At 35.2% G+C, this 26357-nt stretch overlaps 2 protein-coding genes across 2 annotated transcripts; one reads left to right on the top strand and one right to left on the bottom strand.

Annotated features, from left to right (window-relative positions):
* Nucleotides 1-6724: 6724 nt before the first annotated feature.
* On the bottom strand, nucleotides 6725-7783 carry LOC131647604 (uncharacterized). The gene has a single exon (XM_058917481.1). It carries the CDS (start codon nucleotides 7781-7783, stop codon nucleotides 6725-6727), a length of 1059 nt encoding a protein of 352 aa, XP_058773464.1.
* A 2922-nt stretch (nucleotides 7784-10705) lies between these two features.
* On the top strand, nucleotides 10706-25775 carry LOC131643349 (uncharacterized). The gene is made up of 20 exons (XM_058913547.1): nucleotides 10706-10948; nucleotides 11027-11113; nucleotides 11221-11289; nucleotides 12498-12630; nucleotides 12728-12774; nucleotides 12882-12968; nucleotides 14349-14410; nucleotides 15178-15220; nucleotides 15634-15714; nucleotides 15903-16019; nucleotides 16309-16414; nucleotides 18570-18633; nucleotides 18844-18886; nucleotides 18985-19179; nucleotides 19281-19442; nucleotides 21321-21452; nucleotides 23267-23410; nucleotides 23627-23713; nucleotides 25266-25334; nucleotides 25428-25775. Exons 1-20 carry the CDS (start codon nucleotides 10817-10819, stop codon nucleotides 25518-25520), a joined length of 1953 nt encoding a protein of 650 aa, XP_058769530.1. The 5' UTR covers nucleotides 10706-10816; the 3' UTR covers nucleotides 25521-25775.
* Nucleotides 25776-26357: the final 582 nt, after the last annotated feature.

The raw sequence follows: 26357 nt of genomic DNA, 5'->3' as shown, positions 1-26357 counted from the left end.
CAAAGATCACAAACTGCTGAACCCAAGCCACGTCTACTTTTCTGACTATTTGTCCACAACCTACCATGCGCCACCAGCCATAAAAAGGTCTTCACTCTTTCTTGAACTCTCAACTTCCATATTCGCTTCCATTTCGGATTCAGCTCCTCCTCATTATGGTGCACGAGATCATCATAAGTATCTTTCATTGAGCACGTCGTCTTGCTAGCTCCAGCAGGATAAAACTCATCTCTCCCCCTATCAGCATTGGGAGGCAGAATTGCTTTGATTTTATGCAGTACCTCGTCCGACATCCATGGCCCTAAAAGATCCCAATCCCAGTTTCCATTAGCAGCCACCAAGTCATTCACTCTAGCATGTAAAAGGGCCTCTGGTACATTCACATTCATATTCGCAATAACATCACCACTACCTAACCAACAATCTGTCCAGGCATTAATAGATTCTCCATTGCCAATGCTCCAAATTCCACACTCTGACACCATACTTCGCACTTTAACAATATCGCTCCAGAACTTCGAACAATTACTCCCAAGTTTATAATCCTGAAGATTATCCACCTTATACTTATGTTTGATGACTTGGCACCAGAGCTCATTGTTCTTATTCTGAAAATGCCAAGCTAGCTTGCCCATGCAAGCAATATTGACTTGTTCCAACTTGCGAATCCCTAATCCTCAAGCCTTTTTAGGTTGAGAAATATCCTCCCAACAAACAGCATGACAGTGCTTCTTAACTTCCGTATCTCCCCAAATAAAATTCCTCTCCATTTTTTGAATTTCCTCAAGACAAGCTTTTAGGAGCAAATTAGTCATCATAGGGTACACCGGCATAGCTTCAAGCACACTCTTAGTCAGAGTGATCCTACCTGCAAAAGAAAGAGAGTTAGTTTTCCAACTTGCCATCTTTTGTGACAACTGCTCCATAAGGTAGTGATAATTTCCCCTTCGCAGCCCTTTTCCACTCAAAGGCACACCTAAGTATTTGCCCAAGTCATGCGTTTCGCGAAACTGAGACATACTCAACAACTTATTTTTCACACTCCTGGCTACATTATTAGAAAACAGCATGCTAGTTTTTTCCTGACTAACTTCCTGACCCGACATGAGACTAAACTGATGCAGAATTTCCATGACACATTGCATTTGTTTCTCTTTGGCTTCACCAATAAGAAGCAAGTCATCTGCGAACATGAGGTGAGAAATCATTGGACCATGTTTCCCCATTCTAAGAGCTCTCCATTTGTTATTACGCACTGCTTCCAAAATAAGATGAGAAAGTTTCTCCATGCAAAGGACGAATATATACGGAGACATAGGATCTCCTTGACGAATCCCCCTCTTAGGCCGGAAAAAATCACTTCTAGTTCCATTCCACTTAACGTTTGTTTCCACACTTGTAACAGCATGCATAATGAAATTAATCAAGCACTCTGGAAAGTTTGCCTCCCGCAACACGATCCAAATAAACTCCTAACTGAGCTTATCATAAGCTTTTGAGAGATCCACTTTTATCATAAAATAGCCTTTCTTCCCTTTCATACGATGCATAGAATGCAAAACCTCCTTAGCAACAATCACATTCTCATGAATACTCCTCCCTGGAACAAATCCAGTTTGGAAAGGAGACACTAACTTAGCCATACAACCTTTCAACCTATTAACCACCACTTTACTAGCAATCTTATATATAGTATTGCATAGGGAGATTGGCCGGAATTGAGAGACCACTTGTGGTGCATCCACCTTTGGAATTAAACAGATATCTGTTTGATTAATACGCATAATTTCACTAGGACAGTTCCATAATCTCTTAACAAAATCACAAACTTTGCCACCCACCATATTCCAAGCTTTTTGGTAGAAGCCTGCTGGGAAACCATCCGGCCCCGGAGCTTTCCACGGTTTCATGCCAAACACTGCTCGCATAATCTCTTCATTCTCCATTTGCTGGCCCAAAACTAGAAGGTCTTCCGCAGCCAAACCAGGAAACGTCAATTCAGTCGGTAACTGATCAGTGCATTTTAATGCACATTCTCCTATGTTTGTTCTTAAGCATTTCTGTGATTTTCTTTGTTTACTTTTATGTTTTATAATATTTTTCTAATTTAGTTTATTTTTGGTTTAATTTGATTTTCGCACTTTATTTTCAGCATTAGTAGTCTGCACTAAAATGATCATAAGTGGAGCTCCAGGAATCCGATTGAGACGTTCTAATAATCGCCGGAAAGCTAAGAGAAAGAGCTACAACTTTTGTGTTGGAGTCAAAGTCAGATTCGGAGCGCATATTTTCCAGAATTTCATTTGAAGCTGCAGCATTAGTTTTATTTAGTTTTGGATCGTTAGTTTTGGGCCTGGGTTATGTTTGTTTGACCCAGTTGGGTTATGACCCGAATTATTGTTTCTCCCATTTACCTAGGTCTGGCCGCTAATGTTCATAGTTACGTTTTTATTATTCAAGAAATTATGAGTCAAGCTTGTAGGAATTCCATGGAGAACTAATTCCTTTGAGACAATTTGCTGTATTCAGGTTCCGACCTTGAGGTTATTATAATTATAATTCAGTTCTATTCCTTTCAATATTAATCTATGTCTCTTGTTTGCTTAATTCGATTTGCATAGACTATATTGTTTTAATTCGATTGGATGTATGATCCTAACTATAGTCACGTTATCGTTTGCTTAATTCGTTATCGTGTCCGTTTAATTCATGTTTGCTTAATTCATGAAACTTAATCCCGTTTGCTTAATTTGGATAATAGGAACATACAACTTATACTATCAATTACGCTTGTCAATGGATATTATGATCGAATAGGAATAGATAATCCGCTTAGGAGGTTGGAATTACAATAATCAATGATAGATAGGAACCGAATAAGCAAATTGTCGTTTTAGCTTATTTTATCATCACTTATTTTAATCACCTATTTGCTCTTTTTGTTAAATCAAACCTTAAACCAACCCCCCCCCCCATTTCGATTTCGGTTAGTAAATTCAAGAATCCTTGTGAGACGATATTCGAGTTACCATTACCGTCGTTACTACAGTTATTCAAAACAACTCGTATTTGATCCGCGCGCGACAGCGGATCAAATTGGCGCCGTTGCCGGGGATTCTTGTCGTTATTAACTGATTTTAGTGTCTTAGGTTTAGTGTTTGTGCGTTTAGGCCATAGGTTCCTCGCGGTTTCGGCCATAACGCCTTTTTTAGTCGAAAAAAACGTTTTTTTTTTTTGGAAATTGAGTCTGATCGATAATCTGTTTTTTCCTACTGGGAGCAGAAAAATTGTGTGATCAATACTCCGATACTCTAAAAGAGTAAGGGAATTCGACTCCAAATCGCCAAATTCATCGTTTTTCGATTTTTAATGAATTTTTTACTGTTTTCATAGAGTCGAAAAAATCCAAAAAAAATCCCAAAATTCTTATTTGTATTAATTAGATTAAATTTAGTGATTTTATATTTTTATGAATTTATTTTAATCGTTTTTCTTCTTTCTATTTGTTTCTACCTGTTTGGGACATAGTTGGTATTTCTGTGTTTGTTGATAACATGGCTGAACAAAGAACCTTAAGGCAGTTGGCTGCCCCTGATGCGATCTTATGCATTGAGTATCCTGATGTTGATGTACCTTTTGAATTAAAATCTGGTTTAATACATTTGTTGCCTAGGTTTAATGGTTTTGCAGGTGAGGATCCGCATAAGCATCTGAATGAATTTGAGGTTATGTGTTGTGCACCTTCCGAACCTTCACTAGAGGATATTGTCAAAGAAATGGCTGCAAATAATCTTCAGTATCAACAACAAATAGATTCTACTCTTCATACTTTGCAAACACAAATTGGACAACTTGCCACTTTATTGAATGCCATGCAGCAAGCTCAAGGATCAAACCAACAACCCTTGGAAGAGCATTCTGTTTTTCAAATAGAGTTGCTTTCTGAAACTGCTGATGATACTTGTACTGATTTGCTTGCATATGATTTTCCATCACTGTCTGATTTTGATGATGTTTACTCATGTTCTGATTGTACTGACACTAATATTTGTGTTGTATGTGCTGAGATTGATGCTGCCTTGCAGGGTAACATATCTACTACAGGTGAAGTTGTTATCGATGAAGTTGTTCATGCAGCTGATACTCTTGACATCCCGGCTGCCCCAAGCACTCCTTCCATTGAGCAGCCACATTCCCCTGAGCTGAAACCAATTCCTGAAAATCTTAAATATGCTTATTTAGAGATTAATGAAATGCTGCCGGTTATAATTTCTTCTAACCTTGATTTTGATCAAGAAAATAAGATTTTGCAGGTTTTGAAGAAGCATAAGAAGGGGATTGGGTGGACTTTGACCGAAATTCTCGATATTAGCCCATCTATGATTTTGCATAGGGTCTTAATTGAAGGGGAAAATGAAACAAAAGTAGTGAGACAACCCCTCAATCTTTTGATCTCTGATGTTGTGGAAAAGAAGATCACGTGCCCATTCAACACTTTTACTTATCGAAGATTCTTCTTTGATCCTGGAATAAAAGGCGAAGGCACTAATAAAAATTTCAAGTTCAATGGACATTACCCAAAGCTATTCCATGAAAGCCCCACTTTGAAAGAAGAAAATGTAGAAGATATCTCTTTGGGAAAGGCTTCTTATGTGATCACCTATCCTCCTGACTACTCGGGTGTGTTCTTTCCTCTCTCTCCTCTCTTTTATTTTATGTTTGTTTCTTTCATTGAGGGCAATGCATGTTTTAAGTGTGGGGGAGAGAATCATTTATTTTATTTCTTTTTGTTCTTTGTTTTGTTTTCTTCCAAAAATTTTTTTGTTTTTGTTTTTTTTTCCAGTTCTTAAAAAAGTATATTTTTGAAAGTTTTAGGCTATAGATTAATTTGTGGTTAGTTGTGGAGACTTGGGAAAAGTTCACAAGATCGGTATCGTCTTAACACTGTAAGTCTCCTGCATATGGAAGTTAATTTGAATACTTATTATGATATAGCCTTGAATTATCATTCTCTAATAGCTCTTGAGTAGTTTATCTTTGCAGTCGGCACCATCTCACACATGCTCTACGTAAGGAGGCCGATGAAAATAAGTGAGTGATCCAAGTTTTAAAAAAATAAAGAAAAATAAAAAGGAATGCACTTTCTAAGTTTGGTGACCCTCACCCGGTCACTTAACCCAACGGTTGTAAAACCTACAAAAAAAGAGATTTCAAGTCCCGTTGTTAGTTAGTTCAGAGGTTTATGGTACTGAACTTGGTAGGGAGGATTAGGGTCCGATCCCCCGCAACTACAATTGGGGAACAAAAGGGGTATACTACTTAGGTACCAGAACCCCATGCAAAAAAGGATCAGAGTCACTAACCGGTAGCCTTACTATGAGTGTGTGGAGATAACGAGCTTAATGTGATTGCGCCAGAATGAAAAAGAGTAAAAAGGAGGATGATTAAGTTAGGTTTTGGCATAATAACATTATTCGAAGTGGTTTGTGTGTTCAGGAGGCTTATGACAGCACAATTGCGGATTTGTGTTCCTACGATATCCTTAGTGTGCAAGATTAATACCTATTGATGCAATCTTAACCGCAGAAGAGTTTGTAGCCCAGAATGAGTAAATATTGCTGGGTGTTTCTTTTGAGTTTTAATTTTATTTTGTTCGGAGTGCAAAAGTTCAAGTGTGGGGGAATTTGATCAGTGCATTTTAATGCACATTCTCCTATGTTTGTTCTTAAGCATTTATTTGATTTTCTTTCTTTACTTTTATGTTTTATAATGTTTTTCTAATTTAGTTTATTTTTGGTTTAATTTGATTTTCGCACTTTATTTTCAGCATTAGTAGTCTGCACTAAAATGATCATAAGTGGAGCTCCGGGAATCCGATTGAGACGTTCTAATAATTGCCGGAAAGCTAAGAGAAAGAGCTACAACTTTCGTGTTGGAGTCAAAGTCAAATTCGGAGCGCATATTTTCTAGAATTTCGTTTGAAGCTGCAGCCTTAGTTTTATTTAGTTTTGGATCGTTAGTTTTGAGCCTGGGTTATGTTTGTTTGACCCAGTTGGGTTATGACCCGAATTATTGTTTCTCCCATTTACCTAGGTCTGGCCGCTAATGTTCATAGTTACGTTTTTATTATTCAAGAAATTATGAGTCAAGCTTGTAGGAATTCCATGGAGAACTAATTCCTTTGAGACAATTTGGTGTATTCAGGTTCCGACCTTGAGGTTATTATAATTATAATTCAGTTCTATTCCTTTCAATATTAATCTATGTCTCTTGTTTGCTTAATTCGATTTGCATAGACTATATTGTTTTAATTCGATTGGTTGTATGATCCTACCTATAGTCACGTTATCGTTTGCTTAATTCATTATCGTGTCCGTTTAATTCATGTTTGCTTAATTCATGAAACTTAATCCCGTTTGCTTAATTTGGATAATAGGAACATACAACTTATACTATCAATTGCGCTTGTCAATGGATATTATGATCGAATAGGAATAGATAATCCACTTAGGAGGTTGGAATTACACTAATCAATGATAGATAGGAACTGAATCAGCAAATTGCCATTTTAGCTTATTTTATAATCACTTATTTTAATCACTTATTTGCTCTTTTTGTTAAATCAAACCTTAAACCACCCCCCCCCCCAATTTCGATTTCGGTTAGTAAATTCAAGAATCCTTGTGAGACGATATTCGAGTTACCATTACCGTCGTTACTACAGTTATTCAAACAACTCGTTTTTTATCCGCGCGCGACAGCGGATCAGTAACCAATCCTTCCAGCAGTAGTTTATCTCAAACAAACTCTTATAAAAATTATTAACAAGCTCCTTAAGGTCAGATTCGTCCTCAACCCAGTTGCCTTGATCATCCTTTAACATAGAAATCTTATTCTTTCTCCTCCAATTAACCTTTTTCATATGATAATACTTTGTATTTCTGTCCCCGTCTGCCAACCACCTTGTACGAGACCGCTGAAACCACATCAACTCCTCTTTCGCAAGGATATCTCTAAGCTCCTCTTGAAGTTTTACCTCCAGCTTTCGCAAAGCCTTCACATTATCCCTTCGTTGGAGTCTACAATGAACACCTTTTAACCTAGCCATTATTTCCTTCTTGCGCAATTTAACATTATCAAAGGAATGCTCTTTCCAATTTTCCAGATTGTCTCTGGTATCCTTCAAACACTCCTCAAAAGCTTTATCTTCCCTCCACACCTTATTAATCATATCTTGGTAAGAGTCCACCAGGTTCCAAGCATTTTCAAACTTGAACTGCCTCTTCACTTTATGCTGATAAACACTGAAAGGAATGATCAGAATCGGATGATGATCTGAATAATCCACCCTAGCCAGCACTTTGAAATTCGCATCAGGAAACTCCAGCCTCCAAGCATCACTACACAGAGCTCTATCCAACTTCTCGTATATGCGTTGACCCCCATGAAAAATAGGCCCTCTCCACGTATACTTTGGACCATAAGAACCTAGCTCCATAAGATTACAAGCTTCAACCCTATCGTTGAAAAGATTTAATTTCCTGAGTGAAACCGGTGCCCCACCTTTTTTATCCTCTACTTTTGCAATATCATTGAGATCACCCGCAACAAGCCACGAAAGATTTTTACTATCTGCGATAACTTTCATATCATCCCAAAGAGATTTTTTGAGGTCTTCATTAGGGCTTGCATACACTGCAGAAAAAAGCCATGCACTCCCTTTATGATACTTGACTCTAGTATGAATATATTGGCTTTTCTTACTCAATAATTCTACTGTCATATGGCTACTGTCCCAAGCAACGATTATACCACCAGCATAACCATTATTTTATTCCACCAACTGTTTATCAAAGCCCATTTTAATAAAAGCATTGACAAGCTTAATCGGATTACATCTAGTTTCCATCACCACCACCATAGAGGGTTTATTACCATCTACATATTGCTTACAATTTCTAAAGAATTCTTTATTGGAAGCTCCTCGGTAATTCCACAACATAATTTTATTCTTATTCATCATTAAAACTTGTTTTAATTAAAAAGGTCACCCCACCAAGCTAACCCATATTCACTTCCAGAGTTTCAACGACTATTTCCTCTTCTATCTCTTCACTTCCAGCTTGCATGTTTGTGTTATCCACGTCAACATGCAAATTAGTACTCCTTATCTCTTCGCTACCACTGCCGGAGACTCTAATCTTAATGTAATTACCCTTATCCGGGGGTCTACTCGTACTGCTACCACCCCCAAGGCTAACTTCGTTACCTAAGTGTTCAAGGCCAGCATTAATCATAGTTTGTCCCAGTATCGTACCCAAAGTATTATCCTCGGTATTGGTTATCACAATTTGCGGAATCAATGCCGTATTCATACCATCTTGCTCAACTACATTGGATTTTTGGAATTTCGCTTTGTCTGCTTTAGTATTCTCCCCACCTTTCCTTCCTCCATTATTCTTCCCTTTGAATGAGACTTTTCCACGTGTCGCCAGATTATAGACCTTCTTACCTCTCTCCTTGTCCCCCAACATTTTTCCTTTTCCATGAATACCCTTGTTATCACCACTATTTCTATTCTTTACGTGCACGTCATCATAGCATGCATAATTATAGACTCCTCATTACTATCATCCTTTCTCTTTCCTCCTTTATTGTTGCTTCCTACAATCACTGACCCTAATAAAACACTTTCTGTAAATGTCTTGGCATTATATCTATTTTCCACCAAATCGACATTAATACCATTAGTAACTTCCCTTTCACAGGCCATAGTGTCTCCTTTGAGATTGATCGCATTAACTTCAGGGTTTTCCTGACTCAGCAAAGTAAAACGCGATCCCGAGATTCCGCTTCTCCCATTGATGATCGCCGGCGAACTATTTTTCTTCTCCCCCATCAATTTCTTCCCTCTTCGCTGTTTCTGTACCACCTTCCAAGGTCCCTCACCCATACCTCCTTGGATCAAAGCTCCATCTCTATGTGCTACTTCACTACTATTGCCACATTTCTCACTACAATCATTATTCACACGTTTATTCTCTGAGCAGCCCTCCTTATAGTGTCCAAATCTACCACAAACCAGACATAATAGGTGTAAGCCTTCATACTCAATCTTGTACATCTTCTTTTTAATCGTAAACATGGCAAGTAAGGGTTTCGAAAGATCTACTTCCACGCATATCCTTGCATACTTGCCTCTCTCAACTTGGGATGTAGTTTTATCCACTTTAACAGTTTTTCCAATCCTATTCCCAATAGTAGTAAGTATAATAGTATCACAATACTCTATTGGCAGACCAGCAATTCTCAACCAGACTGTAACCCTTTCAATGGTATCACTCTCACTTTAGAAATTTGGACACCACTCCTTAACAGTTAAATAGTGACCGTATATGAACCAAGGCCCATCCGACAAAGCAGCATTTTTATCATCATCATGTGAGAAGGCTACCAAATAGTAGTCATTTCCCAAATCCACGATACTTATCACCCCTCTTCTAACCCACATCTGTCTGAGTCTTGCTTCCAAAGCTTTATATCCTATTTTCCTTCCAAGAAGCTTGACGATAACTCCCCTCCTCCAAGGGCGTTGGATTCTTTTTTCTTCATATTTTGACAAGATGAAGGCTGGACAATCATATCCTCCAATCTGACATTCCTCCACTATTACTCCACCTTCACTTCCTTCATCAATACCTTCTTCTTCCTCATCTTCTTTCTCTTCCTCTAGCATAGCCACATTCTCTGCCCCTAACACGATATCTCTATAAGTCTTCACTCCTTTCATACCTCCAGCATCCTGATCAGAAAGAATAACTGGATCAGACTCGCCCTTCCTGTCACTAGCCTGTAACTCCGAATCTCCAAGACCTCCATCGACAATATGCTCCAAAACCATCTCATCATACCTCAGTGGTAAAGATGAACCTGGCTCGAAAGATTGATTTCCTTCTTTGAACCTCTTCGATTTCCACTCCCTCGCAGACCCTTCCTTCCCTCCATCTTCCTCCGTCGTCAGATTCATACCCCACGGTCAAAGGGAGGGTGCTAGGCCCCTTTTGAATGATAATTATTTTTTATTTTATAATTAAAAACCTTATATAAATAAGTTTTATATTGTATTAAATAAATTTATTATTTAATAGATCACTATCGATACAATACATAATATTAGTTTAAACAATAATTATTTTGATGATTTATAATACAATTGAATTTATATGATTATTATTTATTTTAAAATTAATAGTTAATTTTAAATTATGATGAATATGTCTAAATACCACTTTGGATCCTCTCCTTCCTTCTCCATCATCTCTATCTCTCTCTTAATTTCATTCTCTCTCTTTATTATATTTTGTTTTTTAATGATGAGTGAGAGTGAGATTAAGAGAGAGATAGAGAGGATGGAGAGGGAATGAGAAAAAATTGAAGGAGATGATCCAAGTCTGTCTAAATACAGTTCATATATCGTATAAAATAAATTTATCTATACGGCCGGACAAGTATTTAAGTAGTTAGTATGTAGTAGTAGATAGCAGATTCATTTGTCATAGATACTAGATCGGTAGATAGTATATTGTTTTGGAGATAAATTTACAAAATGTTTTTGTAACCAAAAAAAAAAAAAAGAAATTTACAAAATGTTTTGCGCTTATTTATACTCACTGTACCAAAACGACGTCGCAGGGTGAAAGCAAGCACAAGGATCATTTCTACGTTTGGTTTATAGCGGCAGCGACAGGAACAGGGGTTTAGACTTACAGCGGCGAGTAAAAGAAAGGAAACAAAGGAGAAGCAGAAGAAGAAGAAAATGGGGAAGAAAACAAAGAAACCTGGCAAAGGCAAAGAGAAAACAGAGAAAAAAACCGCAAAAGCCGACGTGAAGCGAGCTCGCCGGGAGGAAAAAAAGCTCTCCCCCGAAGACGACATCGACGCCATTCTGGTAACATAACTACCTCATTCTTCTCTCTCCGATCAATGAATAACCTAAATAACGTTCACTTCACACTCATTGAATCAGTTGAATATTCAAAAAGAGGAAGCTAAAAAGAAGGAAGTTCACGTCGAAGACAACGTTCCAGCGCCTTCTCCTCGCTCTAATTGCTCGGTAAATAACGGCACACGCGCTGTTAGCTCAGTTTCTTATTGTTCAGTTTGCATTTTGAATTTGGTTGTTTGTTATATGCTGATTTACTTGCTTGATTGGTTGTGCAGCTCACTGTTAATCCGTTGAAAGAGACGGAGTTGATTCTCTATGGAGGTGAATTCTACAACGGGAACAAGGTTAGGGTTGTTATTTTGTTGAATTCGGACATTCTGATTTTGATTAAGGCCTCTGTAGATTGACTTATTTGAACTTATATATAATGCCATAAGTTTTGTGAAACTGATTGAGAGAATTTATCAAAACAACTTATAACTTTTTTAGATATATTTTTGGATTTATTTTTATAAATTCTGTTAAGATTTCTGATTTTGATTAAGGCTTATGTAGATGGCTTATTTGAGCTTATCAACTGCCATAAGTTTTGTGAAATTTTTTGGGAGACTATCAAAACAACTTATGACTTTTTTTTTTATATATATTTTTGAATTTATTTTTATAAATTCTTCAAGATAGCTAGTGAAAAGAACTCATAATATATATAAAACAATTTGAATATACTTTATCTTTTGTTATAAAAGCAGTTTATGCGAGCTTATTCATAAGTGTTTATTTTGTTAAGCACTTGTACTATAAATTGTAAATAAGTTGTTTATTCAAACAGGTCTTAAGTAGTTGTTTGAATTGACTTCTTTGAGTTTGTTGAAGTTGGTATTTGTGTTGTTGAAGTTTTTGGGAGACTATCAAAACAACTTATGACTTTATTTTTATTTTTATATATTTTTGAATTTATTTTTATAAATTCTTCAAGATAGCTAGTGAAAAGAACTTATAACATATATAAAAACAATTTGAATGTACTTTATCTTTTGTTATAAAAGCAGTTTATGCGAGCTTATTCATAAGTGTTTATTAATATTTTGTTAAGCACTTGTACTATAAATTGTAAATAAGTTGTTTATTCAAACAGGTCTTAAGTAGCTGTTTGAATTGACTTCTTTGAGTTTGTTGAAGTTGGTATTTGTGTTGTTGAAGTTTTGTTGAAGTCCCACATTGCTTAGGCTCCCGGGTTATTGGGTGTATAAATATGTGAAGGCAACCTCTCTCACAAAAGCACATGTGACACTATTTGAGAGAATTTACGAAAACAATTATGATATGTTTATAAGCTGGTTTCAACTTAATTAAGTAAGGTTTCAAGATAGCTAATGAAAAATCTTATAAATTGTATGAAAACAGTTTGACTTGATTTTATCTTGTGTTATGGAAAATTTTTATTTGCAAGTGACTACTTGTGCTATGAGCTGCAAAATAAGTATAAGTTGTTTATCCGAACATGGTCTAAGTAGCTGCAACTTACCATCACGATTTATTCAAATCTATGCAGACTTTCGTGTATGGTGATCTTTACCGTTATGATGTTGAGAAACTGGAATGGAAACTGATTTCGAGTCCTAATAGTCCACCTCCGCGCAGTGCTCATCAGGCTGTTGCTTGGAAGAATTATGTTTATATTTTTGGTAATTTGGTTTGACTTTTTCTTTGATATTTGTGTGGATTTGTGGATCACACCTGAAAACTTATGTGTCAAGTTATCTTTTTTGAATGTGCTTTTAGGTGGTGAATTTACATCTCCAAATCAAGAGAGGTTCCATCACTACAAGGTTAAAGCTGCATTGCCTTGCTTCTGTTTGTGGTTAAGGAAAATATGATTTGTTTTACTGATTTTTGACTGTTTGGAGATGCTGCTTTTGAATTTTGATTTGTGTAGGATTTTTGGATGTTGGACCTGAAAACTAATCAGTGGGAACAACTTAATTTAAAAGGGTGTCCTGGTCCGCGCTCGGGACATCGAATGGTATGTTCGAGTTCTTTTACACAAAAAAGTTTCCTTTACACTAATTTCTATTTGAACAGCTGCAAGGTTTGATTACTTGCACATTTTAATTATTTTTCCACCTGTCCTCATTTTGTGAATTGCATAAAAGGCTATCAAAACTTTGTTTGATTTTTCTTAGTAATTCATCATATTCTTTAGCATTTCTTAAGAGATTGCAACTGTGTTCCTAAAGTATTAGTCCTCATTGGTGTAGATTCATTTGTTGCTGCTGACTGCAGTATTAAATTGAATAGAAAAGAACACTTTTATTCAGAAAATAGGTAAGAACTAAGAGTAGAAGAGAAAACTCTCCTCCAACCTTCTACAACAGAGCCACCACACTAGTCACATAATATTAACCCATCTGATTGACGTCTCTATCCTTCTATTTTTCTATTTTACACTTTACTGTATTACCAATCAACTATTGTTACTAACTCCTCCTTACCCTTTATCATAACAAACTCCTTATCATATATCCTAATACACTAACTTCTCCTTATCTTATTGTCACTAACTCATGCACATCCTTTATCCTAACAAACTTCTTATCCTATATCCTCCTAACCAAAGACATAGCAACTCTGTTCTATATATTGTAGAACACTGATCATTCTTTCTGATCTTTTTATACTTCTTGTTTTACATATGTTGATGTTTGAAGTGGTTGGATTGCTCAATAATCACTGAGAGCCTTAAATATTTTAGCATTATCCCTATCTCTCTCTATTCAAACTCTCTTGCTGATAAACACAGCCTGTCAACTCCAACGTATCTGTGATCATATGAACCATTTTCTTGTTATTGCTATCTTAACTAGGAACCTGTTTGTACTATCATATATATATGTATATATTATACTGTTAGAAATTCCGACTTCATTGCGGTCCGCTCCTAGCCACCTAATTGCGGCATTTGAGTTTCCCTCATTGCAGCTCCCAACAGGCCAACGCCTTCATGGTGTTGGATATTAAGGGGTGAATTTAGTCCGGCTAGAGATATGACCTGTGTAGTGTTTATAAACTTGTGTAACCCTCACCTTACAAGCCGGTCTTGTAAGGATAAGTTAAAACCCATTAATGCTTGTTGGTCCAAGTGGCAAGGATCTCTGTCCCCCTTGAGCAAGACCTAGGGTTCGAGTCTTGCAAAAGGAAAAAAAACTTTGTTCCTTATATGGGTTCACCTGGTTCGACTCAAACTAGTTGGGGACTTGGGGGTGGAGCTGGATATGATACGTATATGGGGACTTGCACAAGTAAACTCCATATATAGCAAAGATTAATATGTGAATTCTATATTAGAGTAGAGTCTTTTGTCTTAATCACATGTTTTTGATCACATTATTTGGTTCATTTGCAGGTATTATACAAGCACAAGATTATTCTTTTTGGTGGATTTTATGACACTCTTAGAGAAGTGAGGTTGTTGACATTGCTTTGTTCTTTTTTATTTGCATTCAATTTTTTCCATTCATTTGATGAAATATGGAAGCAGAGATTGAGCTTCTTATTAACTTAAGCTACATGATTTCTTTGGATGTGTTATTTGCTAGTGAATGTTAGCTTGAAAACATTGATTTCGTAGTTTTGGTTTTAAGTGATGGAAATTGTTTTTATGCCACATTTCTGTATATAATTGTAGATGCACAGCCTTTGTGGTTAAGTGGATTCATGTGATTTATCTCTCTATCCTTATGGTTTGTAGCTGTATTTGGAATGGTTGTTTTGGCCCACAGAAGTTAAATTTATTTAGTATTAAGCATGGTATGAATAAGTTTTAAGATTAGATTTTAAGTTCCGGCAAGTAGAATAAGGAAGGTTAGTAGTGAGAGGGAGGGAGAGAGAAGGAGAAGTTATGAAGTGGAATTGGTAGTCATTTTTTTTCCTGATAAATTTCATTTCTGCTCTTTTGTTATTGCAAGAAATGAATAGAATATAGAATCTACAGAACAAATTCTCTGTTTCAATACGATCTTATTTCATTCTTGAAGTTCTCTTTTATGTAGCTCTAGAGGTTACATTCTTTGCTTATTATTGTGAGTTAAAATTATGTTGTGAAAAATTGTATATACGAATATGGTAGTATTCAAATATTTAACTAATTTTTGATGGCTTGTGAGTAAAATGATGAAGCATTACCCCACAGGAACTAATGGCCTTTCTATGCCACTTCTTATTTGGTTTTACAGGTACTACAATGATCTATTTGTATTTGACCTTGATCAGTTTAAGGTAAACTTATTTTAATACATACTATGCTGAGTCCTATTATGTTTATGTACTACTTGCCACTCCAATCACATAACCAAAATGTCGGGCTGTATGATGTAATCATGGGCGGATCTACAACCCAGCGAGCCCGGGCACAACCCTTCCTTTCGTTGTATACTCCCCACCTAATAGTCGATTTTTAGACAACACCAGGGGCAAAATTAGTAATTTTTAGACAAAATTAGTAAAAACAAAGTGTGGAATTTTTGGACTAAATCAAGGGCAAAATTTTTAGACAAAATCAAGGGAAATATTAGTAAAAACAGGGTGTAAATTTTTTGCCCAGGTTCCTTAAAATTTCTGGCTCCGCCATGTAATAATGCTGATATAATTTTTTTTTATGCGATTAACACCAATTTGATTTTATGCTGTAGTGGCAAGAAATCAAGCCTAAGCCTGGAGCAATGTGGCCAAGTGGGCGTAGTGGTTTTCAATTATTTGTCTACCAAGATGATGTGAGTACAATACTAATCCTCTTATATGAAGCTAATTTTTGTTTTTAATTTACTTATAGCTATGCTTTTGATTGTCAATATTGTCAAAATTTCCCCTATGGACCGATTCATCATTACGATTGATTACGGTGGCTAATTAAAGGACTTTTGATACTGTCTTTTTTTACAGAGTTCCTTTCATATTGCAGATTTTCTTATATGGTGGCTATTCAAAAGAAGTTTCATCTGACAAGAGTGCCTCTGAGAAAGGAATAGTTCATTCAGACATGTGGTCCCTTGACCCTAAGACTTGGGAATGGAACAAGGTTGTGGTTTGGAGATTAAATATTAAGTGAAATTGTATATTCGTCTTCCTAGGCACGTCTAAGATTTATTTTGGCTTAGATTTTTACCTAGTAACGAAAATGGCCCTAGTAAGTTTTGAACAGCAGCTCAAACTTCTATGTTTGAGCTTCAATTAATTATGTGATTTTTTTTCTTTTTTTTCTTCTCTCCCCTTCACCCTCTTCACTCCCCTAGAACCCCAGAAAAATACCGTGTTACAATTTCACAGTCCAAATGTTTATTTAACAATTCTTTCTTCCTTCCTAATAGGTTAAGAAGAGTGGAATGCCTCCTGGTCCTCGTGCAGGGTTTTCCATGTGTGTTCATAAGAGGAGGGCTCTGCTATTTGGCGGTGTTGTGGATATAGAAGTTGAAGGTAGCTTTTTCTTTTCATGACTATTTTTGCAATTTGTAACCATCTGCATATACTTTTAATTGAATGAACGGTACACACTGCATGAGATTTAATCAATGAGGCCTTTGTAATGTTTGCAAACAATTAATATGATCCGACAGTCAGCTTTAATTCTTTTTGAGGGAAGTGTATTTGTTTGTTTATGCCCATGTTAATCTCACATAACGTTGTGTAGGACCGGCTCCCTAAAATTCTATAGTGGTACAGAAGATAGTAGAATAGCCACTATTGCAAAGACTAAAGATTAGTTTACAAAGTAAAAACAAGGCTTAAATACACTTTTCGTCTCTGTAAGTTAGCGTGTTTTTGATTTTCGTCCCTATAAGTTATTTTTTTGGGTTTTAGTCCCTATATCTTACTTTTTGCTTGAGGTTTAGTCCCTAAAGCCAAAATCCGCAGGAAAATCTGCAGGTTACCTGCGGATTTTCTTATGAAATTTCCTGCGGATTTTGATTTTAGGGATTAAAACGAATGCGAAACTGAAATATAAGGACTAAAACCCAAAAAAATAACTTACAGGGATGAAAATCAAAAACACGCTAACTTACAGGGACGAAAAGTGTATTTAAGCCTAAAAACAAATACGCAAAAATAGAAAAATACACAATTAAAGAGACCATCATACTTAATTGCTAAAAAACCTAAAGTATAGAGCAATAAAACTTAAGCAGAGAAGAACAAAGCTTAAGTGAACAAAAGTAGGAAGAAGAACAAGACCATAACAAAATGAGAATGAAAAACATAACACTATCCTTAAAAATGACAACGGGTAAAAGGAAAAGGATTTGAGGAATTTATCCCTGAAACCCTATTAGCGGACATAAGTTTATGCTTGCTGTAAGATTAGTTTTTTTTTTCCTTTTCTAATTGCTCATAAGACCATCGTACTTACTAGTTAAAAAACCTAAAGTATAGAGCCAGTGTTGTTAAATATCGGTTATATCGCCGATATACCGGTTTTTCATATCGGAATTTGCCTATCCGATATGATATCCGATATTCCGTTTCAATTTCGCGATGCTCCGCATTTCGGCCGTTTTCTAGTATACCGGTATACCGGTTTTGTAGTTCATATCAGAATTTATATTTTTCTGATCATTTTTTTAATAAATTATATTAAAAAATAATTGAAATATTGAATGTGAAGAGGTGGAAGGAAAAAGTAGGCTCCGAAGAGGTGGAGAGGTGGCCAGTAATAATTAGTAAGTAGGCTGTGAAGTGTGAAGAGGTGCAGACTAATCAAGTGAAAATGTGAAGAGGTAAAGTGATACTCCCTCCGTCTCAAAATTGCAAAGAGGACACCTATTGTGAGACGGAGGGAGTAATAAAATGGAGAGCTGTATGGATATTAACATAATCTTGGTAGTCTCGGAAATAGAAGTGAATGTGAAGAGGTATATTAATTGGTGTGATTATATATAGGACTAATATGAGTCATAGTCCATAAATTTCTCTTCACTATTTTCTTTCTTCACATTCATTCTTCCTGGTCATTCATCTCGTCCAGTTAATTCTTATTTCTTTTCTGTTTTCTTCTCAATTTTGTTTTTTGGTTTCATTTCTTCTAGTTTTCTCAAACTAGTTTCTTTTCATTCCATTCCATTGGGTTCTGTTTTCAAGTCCTTAAACCCTCTGTTTTTATACATTTGTTATAGTATGGAAAGTGGCGGTGAAGCATCAAAACTTTTTTAATAATTATTTATGTTAGTAGCTTTTATGTGTTTCATGTTTTATTTTATATATAAATATTTATTTTAACCGCCTTTATGGTTTCCGCTATTTGCCCGTTACGATATCCGATATTTCTCATATCGGATTTTTGGTGATCCGATATTTTCCGCGATCCGATATTAACGACACTGTATAGAGCAATAAAACTTGAGCAAAGATGAACAAAACAGAAGTGAACCAAAAGTAGGAAGAAGAACAAGACCGTTTTTTATGAGCAAGAACATAACAAAATAAGAATGAAAAACATATTACTACCCTTAAAAATGACCACGGGTAAGAAAAAGGGATTTGAGGAATTTATCCCCGAAACCCTAATAGCAGACATAAGTTTATGCTTGCCGTAAGATTAGTTTTTTTTCTTTCTAATTGCTCCAAAATCGCGCAGGTGATGCAATGATGAGCTTGTTCTTGAATGAGTTTTATGGCTTTCAGTTAGACACCAACCGCTGGTAAGTCTATATTGTTTTAGTGATAATTACAATGTTTTCTAAAGTTGTCAATTATGTAATCAATCTTCCATTTGCTTTTGAATCTTGGGCTTTGTAATTTTTGCATTAATTTTTTATTTGATCTTTTCTGCATATGCTGATTAGAGTTAAGATGCTCTCTTATATGAATGTTTCTCAGTTGGCTTGTTATTGATGCTGTTTGTGTAATAGGTATCCTCTGGAGTTAAGAAAGGATAAATCAACAAAAGATAAGGTAGATTTGATATTTTGTACATTTTTAATTCCAATTGATTGATTTTTTGGGCTATTTTATTTGCAATAATATTGTTGCCTAATGAAATGGGTTTGCAGTTAAAAAAGACTGAACAAAATTGTACCAACGGCGTCGAGAAGAAGTTAGTATCACTAGAGGATTCAGAGTTCGAAGAAAGCAGCATTGAAGATATATCCCAGGATATTGCGTCAAAGGTGACTGTTGCTGACAAACCTGAAGGAAAGTCCAAGGAATCTGGTGCTAAATTGGACATTCAGAATTCCTTGCCCGAGGTTCTCATTTTGGATCAAAATTCTTATACGTTATGACACCGTATGACACTGCTTTTATTTTTGCTCATTTATTTATAATTGAGTTTCTCCTAACTTTCTAGGCAGTGAAACCCTGTGGACGGATTAATTCTTGCATGGCTGTTGGAAGAGATACATTATATGTATATGGTGGCATGATGGAGATTAAAGATCAAGAAATCACTCTTGATGACTTGTATTCTCTGAACCTTAGCAAACTTGATGAATGGAAGTGCATTATACCGGTTTGTGTCTTTCCTTGACTACTTCTTTTGACCGATAGATGCATACACTACACCACTTATTACAATTGACGATGTATCATTTCTAGGAAATGTACCTAAACTTTGACATTTTAACACAAGTTTTCAGTTCTTCTAATTAAATATCAAGTAGTTCTATTTCTAAGTGCTCTTTGTCTCTGTTTCTAACACTCCCTCACGCATACAAGTAATTATGATTAAGAAAGACTTCGAGTTCTTACTTAGCTGATCAAAATTTTCTGCTACTGCTATGTTACTGAACAATAGTATCCTTCCCAGTTTCAAGGATACATGTCACTCCATCACTTCCACTAAGTAATAGTAATGATAATAATAGTAAGGCTGTCTAACAAAATCTGTGGTACTTATTAGATCTTTTAGTTCACACCACATTTTGACAAAGTTATACCATACTAAGTTTATTTTCATTGATAATTTGTCATATTCACATTATCTTGAAATGAAATTGAACTTCCAAAGGTGGATGTTGTATATAAGTTATTGTCACATTCACATTATCTCAGAATTTGAGTTGGGCCTAACTCATCCATACAAAACCGGCTTGTAAGGTGAGGATTGCCCCCACTTATAAACACAACACAATGAAGGTGTTGGAGGCTGCAATGAAGGCTAGCCAAAGTGTCTCAATTAAGACGACTAGGGATGGGCTGCAATTAAGGTGGAAATTCCAACACACCCGTCACGCTTGGGCCTAACTCATCTCTACAAAACTGACTTGTAAGGTGAGGATTGCCCCCATTTATAAACACAACATAATGAAGGTGTTGGAGGCTGCAATGAAGGCTAGCCAAAGTGTCGCAATTAAGGCGACTAGGGATGGACTCCAATATGGCGGAAATTCCAACACACCCCTCACGCTTGAGCCTCAATGAGCCCGAAGAGTGGACGATGTGGGAAGCCCAACAAAGTGATCTAGGATAAGTTTTGATACCATCTCAGAATTTGGATTGGGCCTAACTCATCCGTACAAAACTGGCTTGTAAGGTGAGGATTGCCCTCACTTATAAACACAACACATGACATATCTCTAAGCAATGTGAGACTAAATCCACCCCTTCAAACTCAACACAATGAAGGTGTTGGGGGCTGCAATGAAGGCTAGCAAAAGTGACGCAATTAAGGCGGAAATTCCAACGGTGGATATACTCTTTCTTAACAGTTACCTTAGGAATATATCACAGGGTTTATTTTGTAAATAATGTATATTTGTAATTATTTCTATAAGTTGTATTCAGCCCATTAATTAGGCACACCATTTTATTTAAAAATTCAGTAAAATAGTAAATCAATAATAGGTCCCTGAAATTGTATTCAGTCTCAAATTTGCAAATGACAGTTTAGTCGCTTAAATTAAAGAACACTATTCAATTTAGTAATTTTTTTTCTTTCTGGAATTAGATTCAAACTTTTACAGATTTTATGATTGTATTGATTTAATAAGAGACTGTTAAAGACAATATATAGGTCTTTCACTGATTTAAATTTAATTCATATTCTGTAAAGTGATATTTTGATGTATGAACTAAATTGACTGATGTTCTTTAATTTAAGGGACTAAATTATTATTTCGCAACTATGAGAGGCTAAATTACCCAACCCCTATAAATGTTAATTACCAAAATGCCGACTTACTCTATAAATTATAATATGAATTAAGGTGACACCTCTTTTACATTATCCCAGGTATCTGGATATAAACTATGCTTATGGAGTTGATATAGCTGTCTTGCTAATACATTTTATTTAATCTAGAATGTATTATGCATGCAGCTTCCAGGTTACTACTTACACATTTTTACTTTATCTACTATAATCTGACTTCTTTTTTCTTCCGTCCAGGCATCAGAATCTGAATGGGTGGAAGTTTCAGAGGGTGACGATGATGATGAAGATGAGGACGACGATGATGATGAAGATGAGGACGATGGTACAAGTGAGGAAAATGAAGATGATGATGATGAAGATGATGAGGTGCCCATTCTAATCTCATAATCTCATAATTCCAACAAAAGAAAAATGAGTGAATTAAAAACCCCCAATTTTAGATTTATGTAACAGTGAGGGTTGACTAGATGGAGTATAGTCCAGTAGAGGGACACCAAGAGAAACTCTATGCCTAATCAATAAAAGAATTTTAGAATAGTCTTTCTGTGAAGTGTGAACCAAATACATGATTGGGCTTTATAGTGTTGATTGATCTATTTATCAGACTCCACGTAATGGAAAAAGTCCCTATTGTTGTTGTTTTTGTTGTTGTAACACACCGTTACAACGAAGAAAGATAAAACAACAAAAATACACTATCTTTTCACTATTCTGCCTCTTATGTCTTCACTTTCCTTATATCATATCAGTTCACTTGGTTGTTGTTGTTAGCATGGTTGTCAAAATCGGGATCTCAATAAAGAGCGTTAGGATATGGAAAAAGCGTAAATCGTAGGATCGTAAGATCCCAACAAATAGACAAAATTATAAAAAATAACTAGGATCATATTATTTTGAACTCTGTGGGTGCAGATGGTGAGGTCCCAACAACTGGAATTGAAGACATCGTGTTTTTTTTTTTTTGAAAAACTCTGTTTTGTAAGGAAGGTGTGTTGGAGTAGGGATGGAAAAGATGTGAATAACAGAATGACTTGATTTGAATTTATAGAGGAAATAGATGAAGAGAAAAAACCCAATCATCATGGTGAGGTAGTAGAGTTCCAATGGTTTTGGTGGCTGGACAGCTTTCACGATAATTGGTTTGCAGTTCTCAAGAGTATATTTAATATATTCCAAGTTCCGAAACCCTAAAAATATAAGCGCTGCCATTAGGGTTTAATAACGGGTCATTTTTTGGGCCGGGTCAAAAAGATCTAAAGTAGGTCAAAATAAAAAACCTGAATCGTTGGGAATTGGGATCTTACAATCCCACGATTTTACGTTCTTCCTCTGCGCTTTCAGCGCTCCTCCCATATTCACGATCTTTATGCCAATAAGAGCGGTGGATGGTCCCAACTCCTAAGATCGTACGCCTTTGGGAGTTAAAGCGCGATCCTAACCACCATGGTTGATAGCTTTCTCTTTTTTTGATATTCTAACCATTAAGTGTTGTAAATAATCGAATGTAAATAGTAATATTCATATTTACTTTTATATTATAGTATATGACCTGTTAAGCAAAGTATATTAGGTCTAGAATTTTATCTATTTAAATAGATTAGGTATTGTATTGTAACCAGACTCTCATATTGTCTTAGAATTTGGGCTGAGCTTAACTCAATGTCACAAAATTGACTTGTAAGGTGAGGATTGACTCCACTTATAAATATATGTTTAGGCCATCTCTCATCTAATGTGGGACAACAGTTTGTAAGAGAACATTGAAATACCTTATAAACACTTTTTTACATTAAGTTTACTCTATGTTACCACTCAAAGGTGTACAATGAGAATACAGAAGAGTTTCTCTCTAAGACACGACTGATTTTGCCACTTAATGAATTTGCTACTTAATGATGCATTCTTAATAATTCAGTCTAAAATAATTTGATAGGCAAAGGTTTACCTTCTGAAAGACTGAAACAATAACTTGCAACATAATATTTATCTTTGCCCAAGTTTAAGATCCTTGATAGACACTGAGCATTTCTTAGTTTTTTTTCCTTAAACTTGTAATAGCTATTCTATACAAATACTGTCAAACATATGTGTGGTCGGTTAACTCTCCACAACCAAGCAGTTTATTTTCGAAACAAAAGATTTTCTGCATTATTTATTTGGCTTTACGTTTTGGTCAATAGGTTCAGAGTACATCAGTTCAGGTGGGAGATGCTGTTGCTTTAATCAAGGGAGGAGTAAAGAATCTGCGTAGGAAAGATAGAAGGTTACGGATAGAGCAAATCAGAGCTAGCCTTGGCTTGTCAGATTCACAGAGAACACCATTGGTAGTTTATCAATATTTATTAAAGACACTTTACACAGTTGATTATATATTGGAGCCAGCGGATACCTGCATTTTTTATAAATTTTTTGTTCTATTGAGCTCTATTACCTTTCTTGATTGTGTCTGGTTGTCTTTTTGCCTACAAAAGCATCTCTGAGCTTGAATCGATATATTTCTTTGTTCCACTGCTTCCTTAATTGTTTCTTGTTGCATGTAGGCAGGTGAATCCTTGAGAGATTTCTATAAGCGTACAAATATGTATTGGCAAATGGCAGCCCATGAACACACTCAGCACACTGGAAAAGTATGCTATCTCTTTTCTTTCTTTGTTATATTTATATTTCTTTTACTTAAATATTAAAAGTACTATTAACTCTTCATCTTGTTATGTATTCAAGAGGAACAGAGAAAGAATTCAGTGGTCTTTCTGTTTTCCTCATCTAAAATCTGTGAAGTCCTTGTTCATAAATAACAAAATGTTTGTTTGATTTGCATCCAAGTAATAATTTTAGGGAGGTTAAATGACCGGGAACTTTGATCTTTTTGCAAATTGAAAGGATGAATGTTAAATTCTTCTTGTTCAGCCCCTAAACCATGACTAATCCACTATTAACATGGAGAGTTTAAATCATAGATTGCGTAAGGATTTTTATAGAAAGCACTTTAAACAAAAATATCACTAACTTAAAAAAAACAAATCTTATTTTAAAAAAAATAATCAAATCTTATCAATTATATAAATGAAGTTTATTAAACATTATTAGTGTGAGTAAACCCCCAATTTCATCCCTCAAGTATCTCTCTATCGTTTATTTAGCCTCTAAAATATATAACAATAAAAAGCAGTTCCTAAAGATTTATAAGTAGTCACTACAAGTCTGTCTGCGGCGAAGAGACTGGTAGCGGAGTGAAACAGGGCACAACACTCTAGAGGGGTTTCTGGGTTGCAGGGTCATAGGTCCCGTTTTTGAGCGGGTTTTGGACCACTGTTTTTTTTTCTGTAAAAACCAAAATTACACTTAAAAATTAAACATTTTAAGGGTAATTTGGTACTTTATCTGAGTGTACCTATTTCCTCATCCTTCTGCTGCGGGGGCTGTTCATTCTGTTCCTTCAAAACACAAGCTCTTTCGTCAAACTTCTTTGTCTTTCCCGTGGTTCTTCGTTCTTCATCTTTTCTTCCTTCAAGCTTTTTCTTTTCCCTTGTTTCTTTTCCTTCATTTCTTTTCTCTGTTTTCCCTTGTTTCTTTTTCCCTCATTCAGTTTTCTTCTTTCCTTTCCCTCTGTTTTTTTCCCTATTTACTTATCTCTCTCTGTTTCATCTCTTGATACTTGTAAAATCTCTCTCAAGAGTTGGACTGAGCCGCATATATTCTAGATTTATACCTGTCCTGACACATGTAGTAAGGGACCAATGTGGGACCCACCTATTTCTATAGCAGAAACGGCGGGCATAGGTGTTATAGTTCTTGTTACTTTTCTCGTCCTTCTTTCATTATAGTTCATGTTATTATAGTTCTTGATTTAGATTTTATCTCTTTAATATAAATACTACATGATGGATTTTATTTTGAGTCCAAGTTATATATTGTCAAACATTCAGGTAAATGATAAATCAAAAACCGTTTTCAAAATGAAAAATGATAAAAACAGAGACAAAAAAAAAAAAAAAATTCAACCATTAATGCTTTACAATATATAATTTGAACTCAAAATAAAACACTTTATGTACTATTATTATATTAAAGAGATAAAATCTAAATCACTCTATCATGAATTCCTCAAATAACATGAACAGGTAAAATTACACACTAATGAATACCTTGTGTTTGTGGTAAAATTATTCTGGGTGATAGGAACTCCGCAAAGATGGTTTTGATCTTGCAGAATCTCGATACAGGGAGCTAAAACCTATTCTTGACGAGGTAATGTTGTCATGTTTACATATTCACCTAAGCACAAATTATCTCCTTACTATTTTATTTTTTAAATTATAATATTCTCTTTTATCACTGTAGCTGGCCTTATTAGAAGCTGAGCAGAAAGCTGAAGAGGCTGAGGGGCCTGAGGTTAATGCAAAGAAAAGAGGCAAGAAGAAAACTAGAAATTGATATTTCTAATGCAACTCTTACTTGAGGCTAGGGTATCAAAGAGAATGACGTAATTGCAATTTTGTTTTAGTATATAGTACTCGTGTCTGTTGTATTTTATTTCCTAATTTATCATGATTTTGTTATTGGATTTGAGCCTCGTTATTAATTATGATCCGATGATAAAATGTTCAGAGAATGTTTTATCGGAACTACTGCTGTATATTAAAGGTGAGATTGTTATCTCAGTATAATTCTAGTGATATTATTATCATTATAAAAACATTTATTTGTTTTAAATCAATTTAAAAGATTATTTTTTAGTTAATTTTATGAACTTGTAGGTTATTTTTTGGATGGATGAGTAAAATGAAATGGAATAACATGCAAGTTTGATCATTTTAAGATTATATTAGTTACATTTTTCTTCTTCTGGTGTATCATCTAATTAATATTAGATGTACTACTCATATTGCACTCATAATCACTCTACAATGCGAAATCTTCAATATCATATGTGTAGCACTCTCTCCGTCCCATATTAAAAGAGAAATTTACTTTTTAGATTTATTGAATAATTAATGTATCTCGTTTATGACTAAATATTTTAATTATTCAATAAATCTAAAAAGTGAATTTCTCTTATAATATTGGACATAAAGAGTTTATATAATCAAATATGTTTATGTACAACAAATTTCGTTTGTGATCCAAAATATATATCACATTGCATTAAAGGCTTAAGACATATCAATTGCAATCTAAATAAAACCTTCATTACCCTACTTGGAAAATTCTTCTCTGAACTGAATTTTTTTTTTTTTACAAATAAATATTATAATCTTGACTTATCAAATT

Source organism: Vicia villosa, linkage group LG1 (genome assembly GCF_029867415.1).
Source record: "Vicia villosa cultivar HV-30 ecotype Madison, WI linkage group LG1, Vvil1.0, whole genome shotgun sequence".
Lineage (NCBI taxonomy): Eukaryota > Viridiplantae > Streptophyta > Magnoliopsida > Fabales > Fabaceae > Vicia > Vicia villosa.
Note: the sequence above shows the minus strand (reverse complement) of the source record. Positions and strands in the feature narration are given on the sequence as shown.

What these genes read in the sequence shown, in the direction of transcription:
- LOC131647604 (XM_058917481.1), bottom strand. Translation starts at nt 7,783, where the DNA reads ATGACAGTAGAATTATTGAGTAAGAAAAGCCAATATATTCATACTAGA.
- LOC131643349 (XM_058913547.1), top strand. Translation starts at nt 10,817, where the DNA reads ATGGGGAAGAAAACAAAGAAACCTGGCAAAGGCAAAGAGAAAACAGAG. An exon ending in TGTGGATATAGAAGTTGAAG is followed by an intron (nt 16,415 to 18,569) that starts GTAGCTTTTTCT and finishes AAAATCGCGCAG; the next exon opens with GTGATGCAATGATGAGCTTG. An exon ending in TTCAGAATTCCTTGCCCGAG is followed by an intron (nt 19,180 to 19,280) that starts GTTCTCATTTTG and finishes CTAACTTTCTAG; the next exon opens with GCAGTGAAACCCTGTGGACG.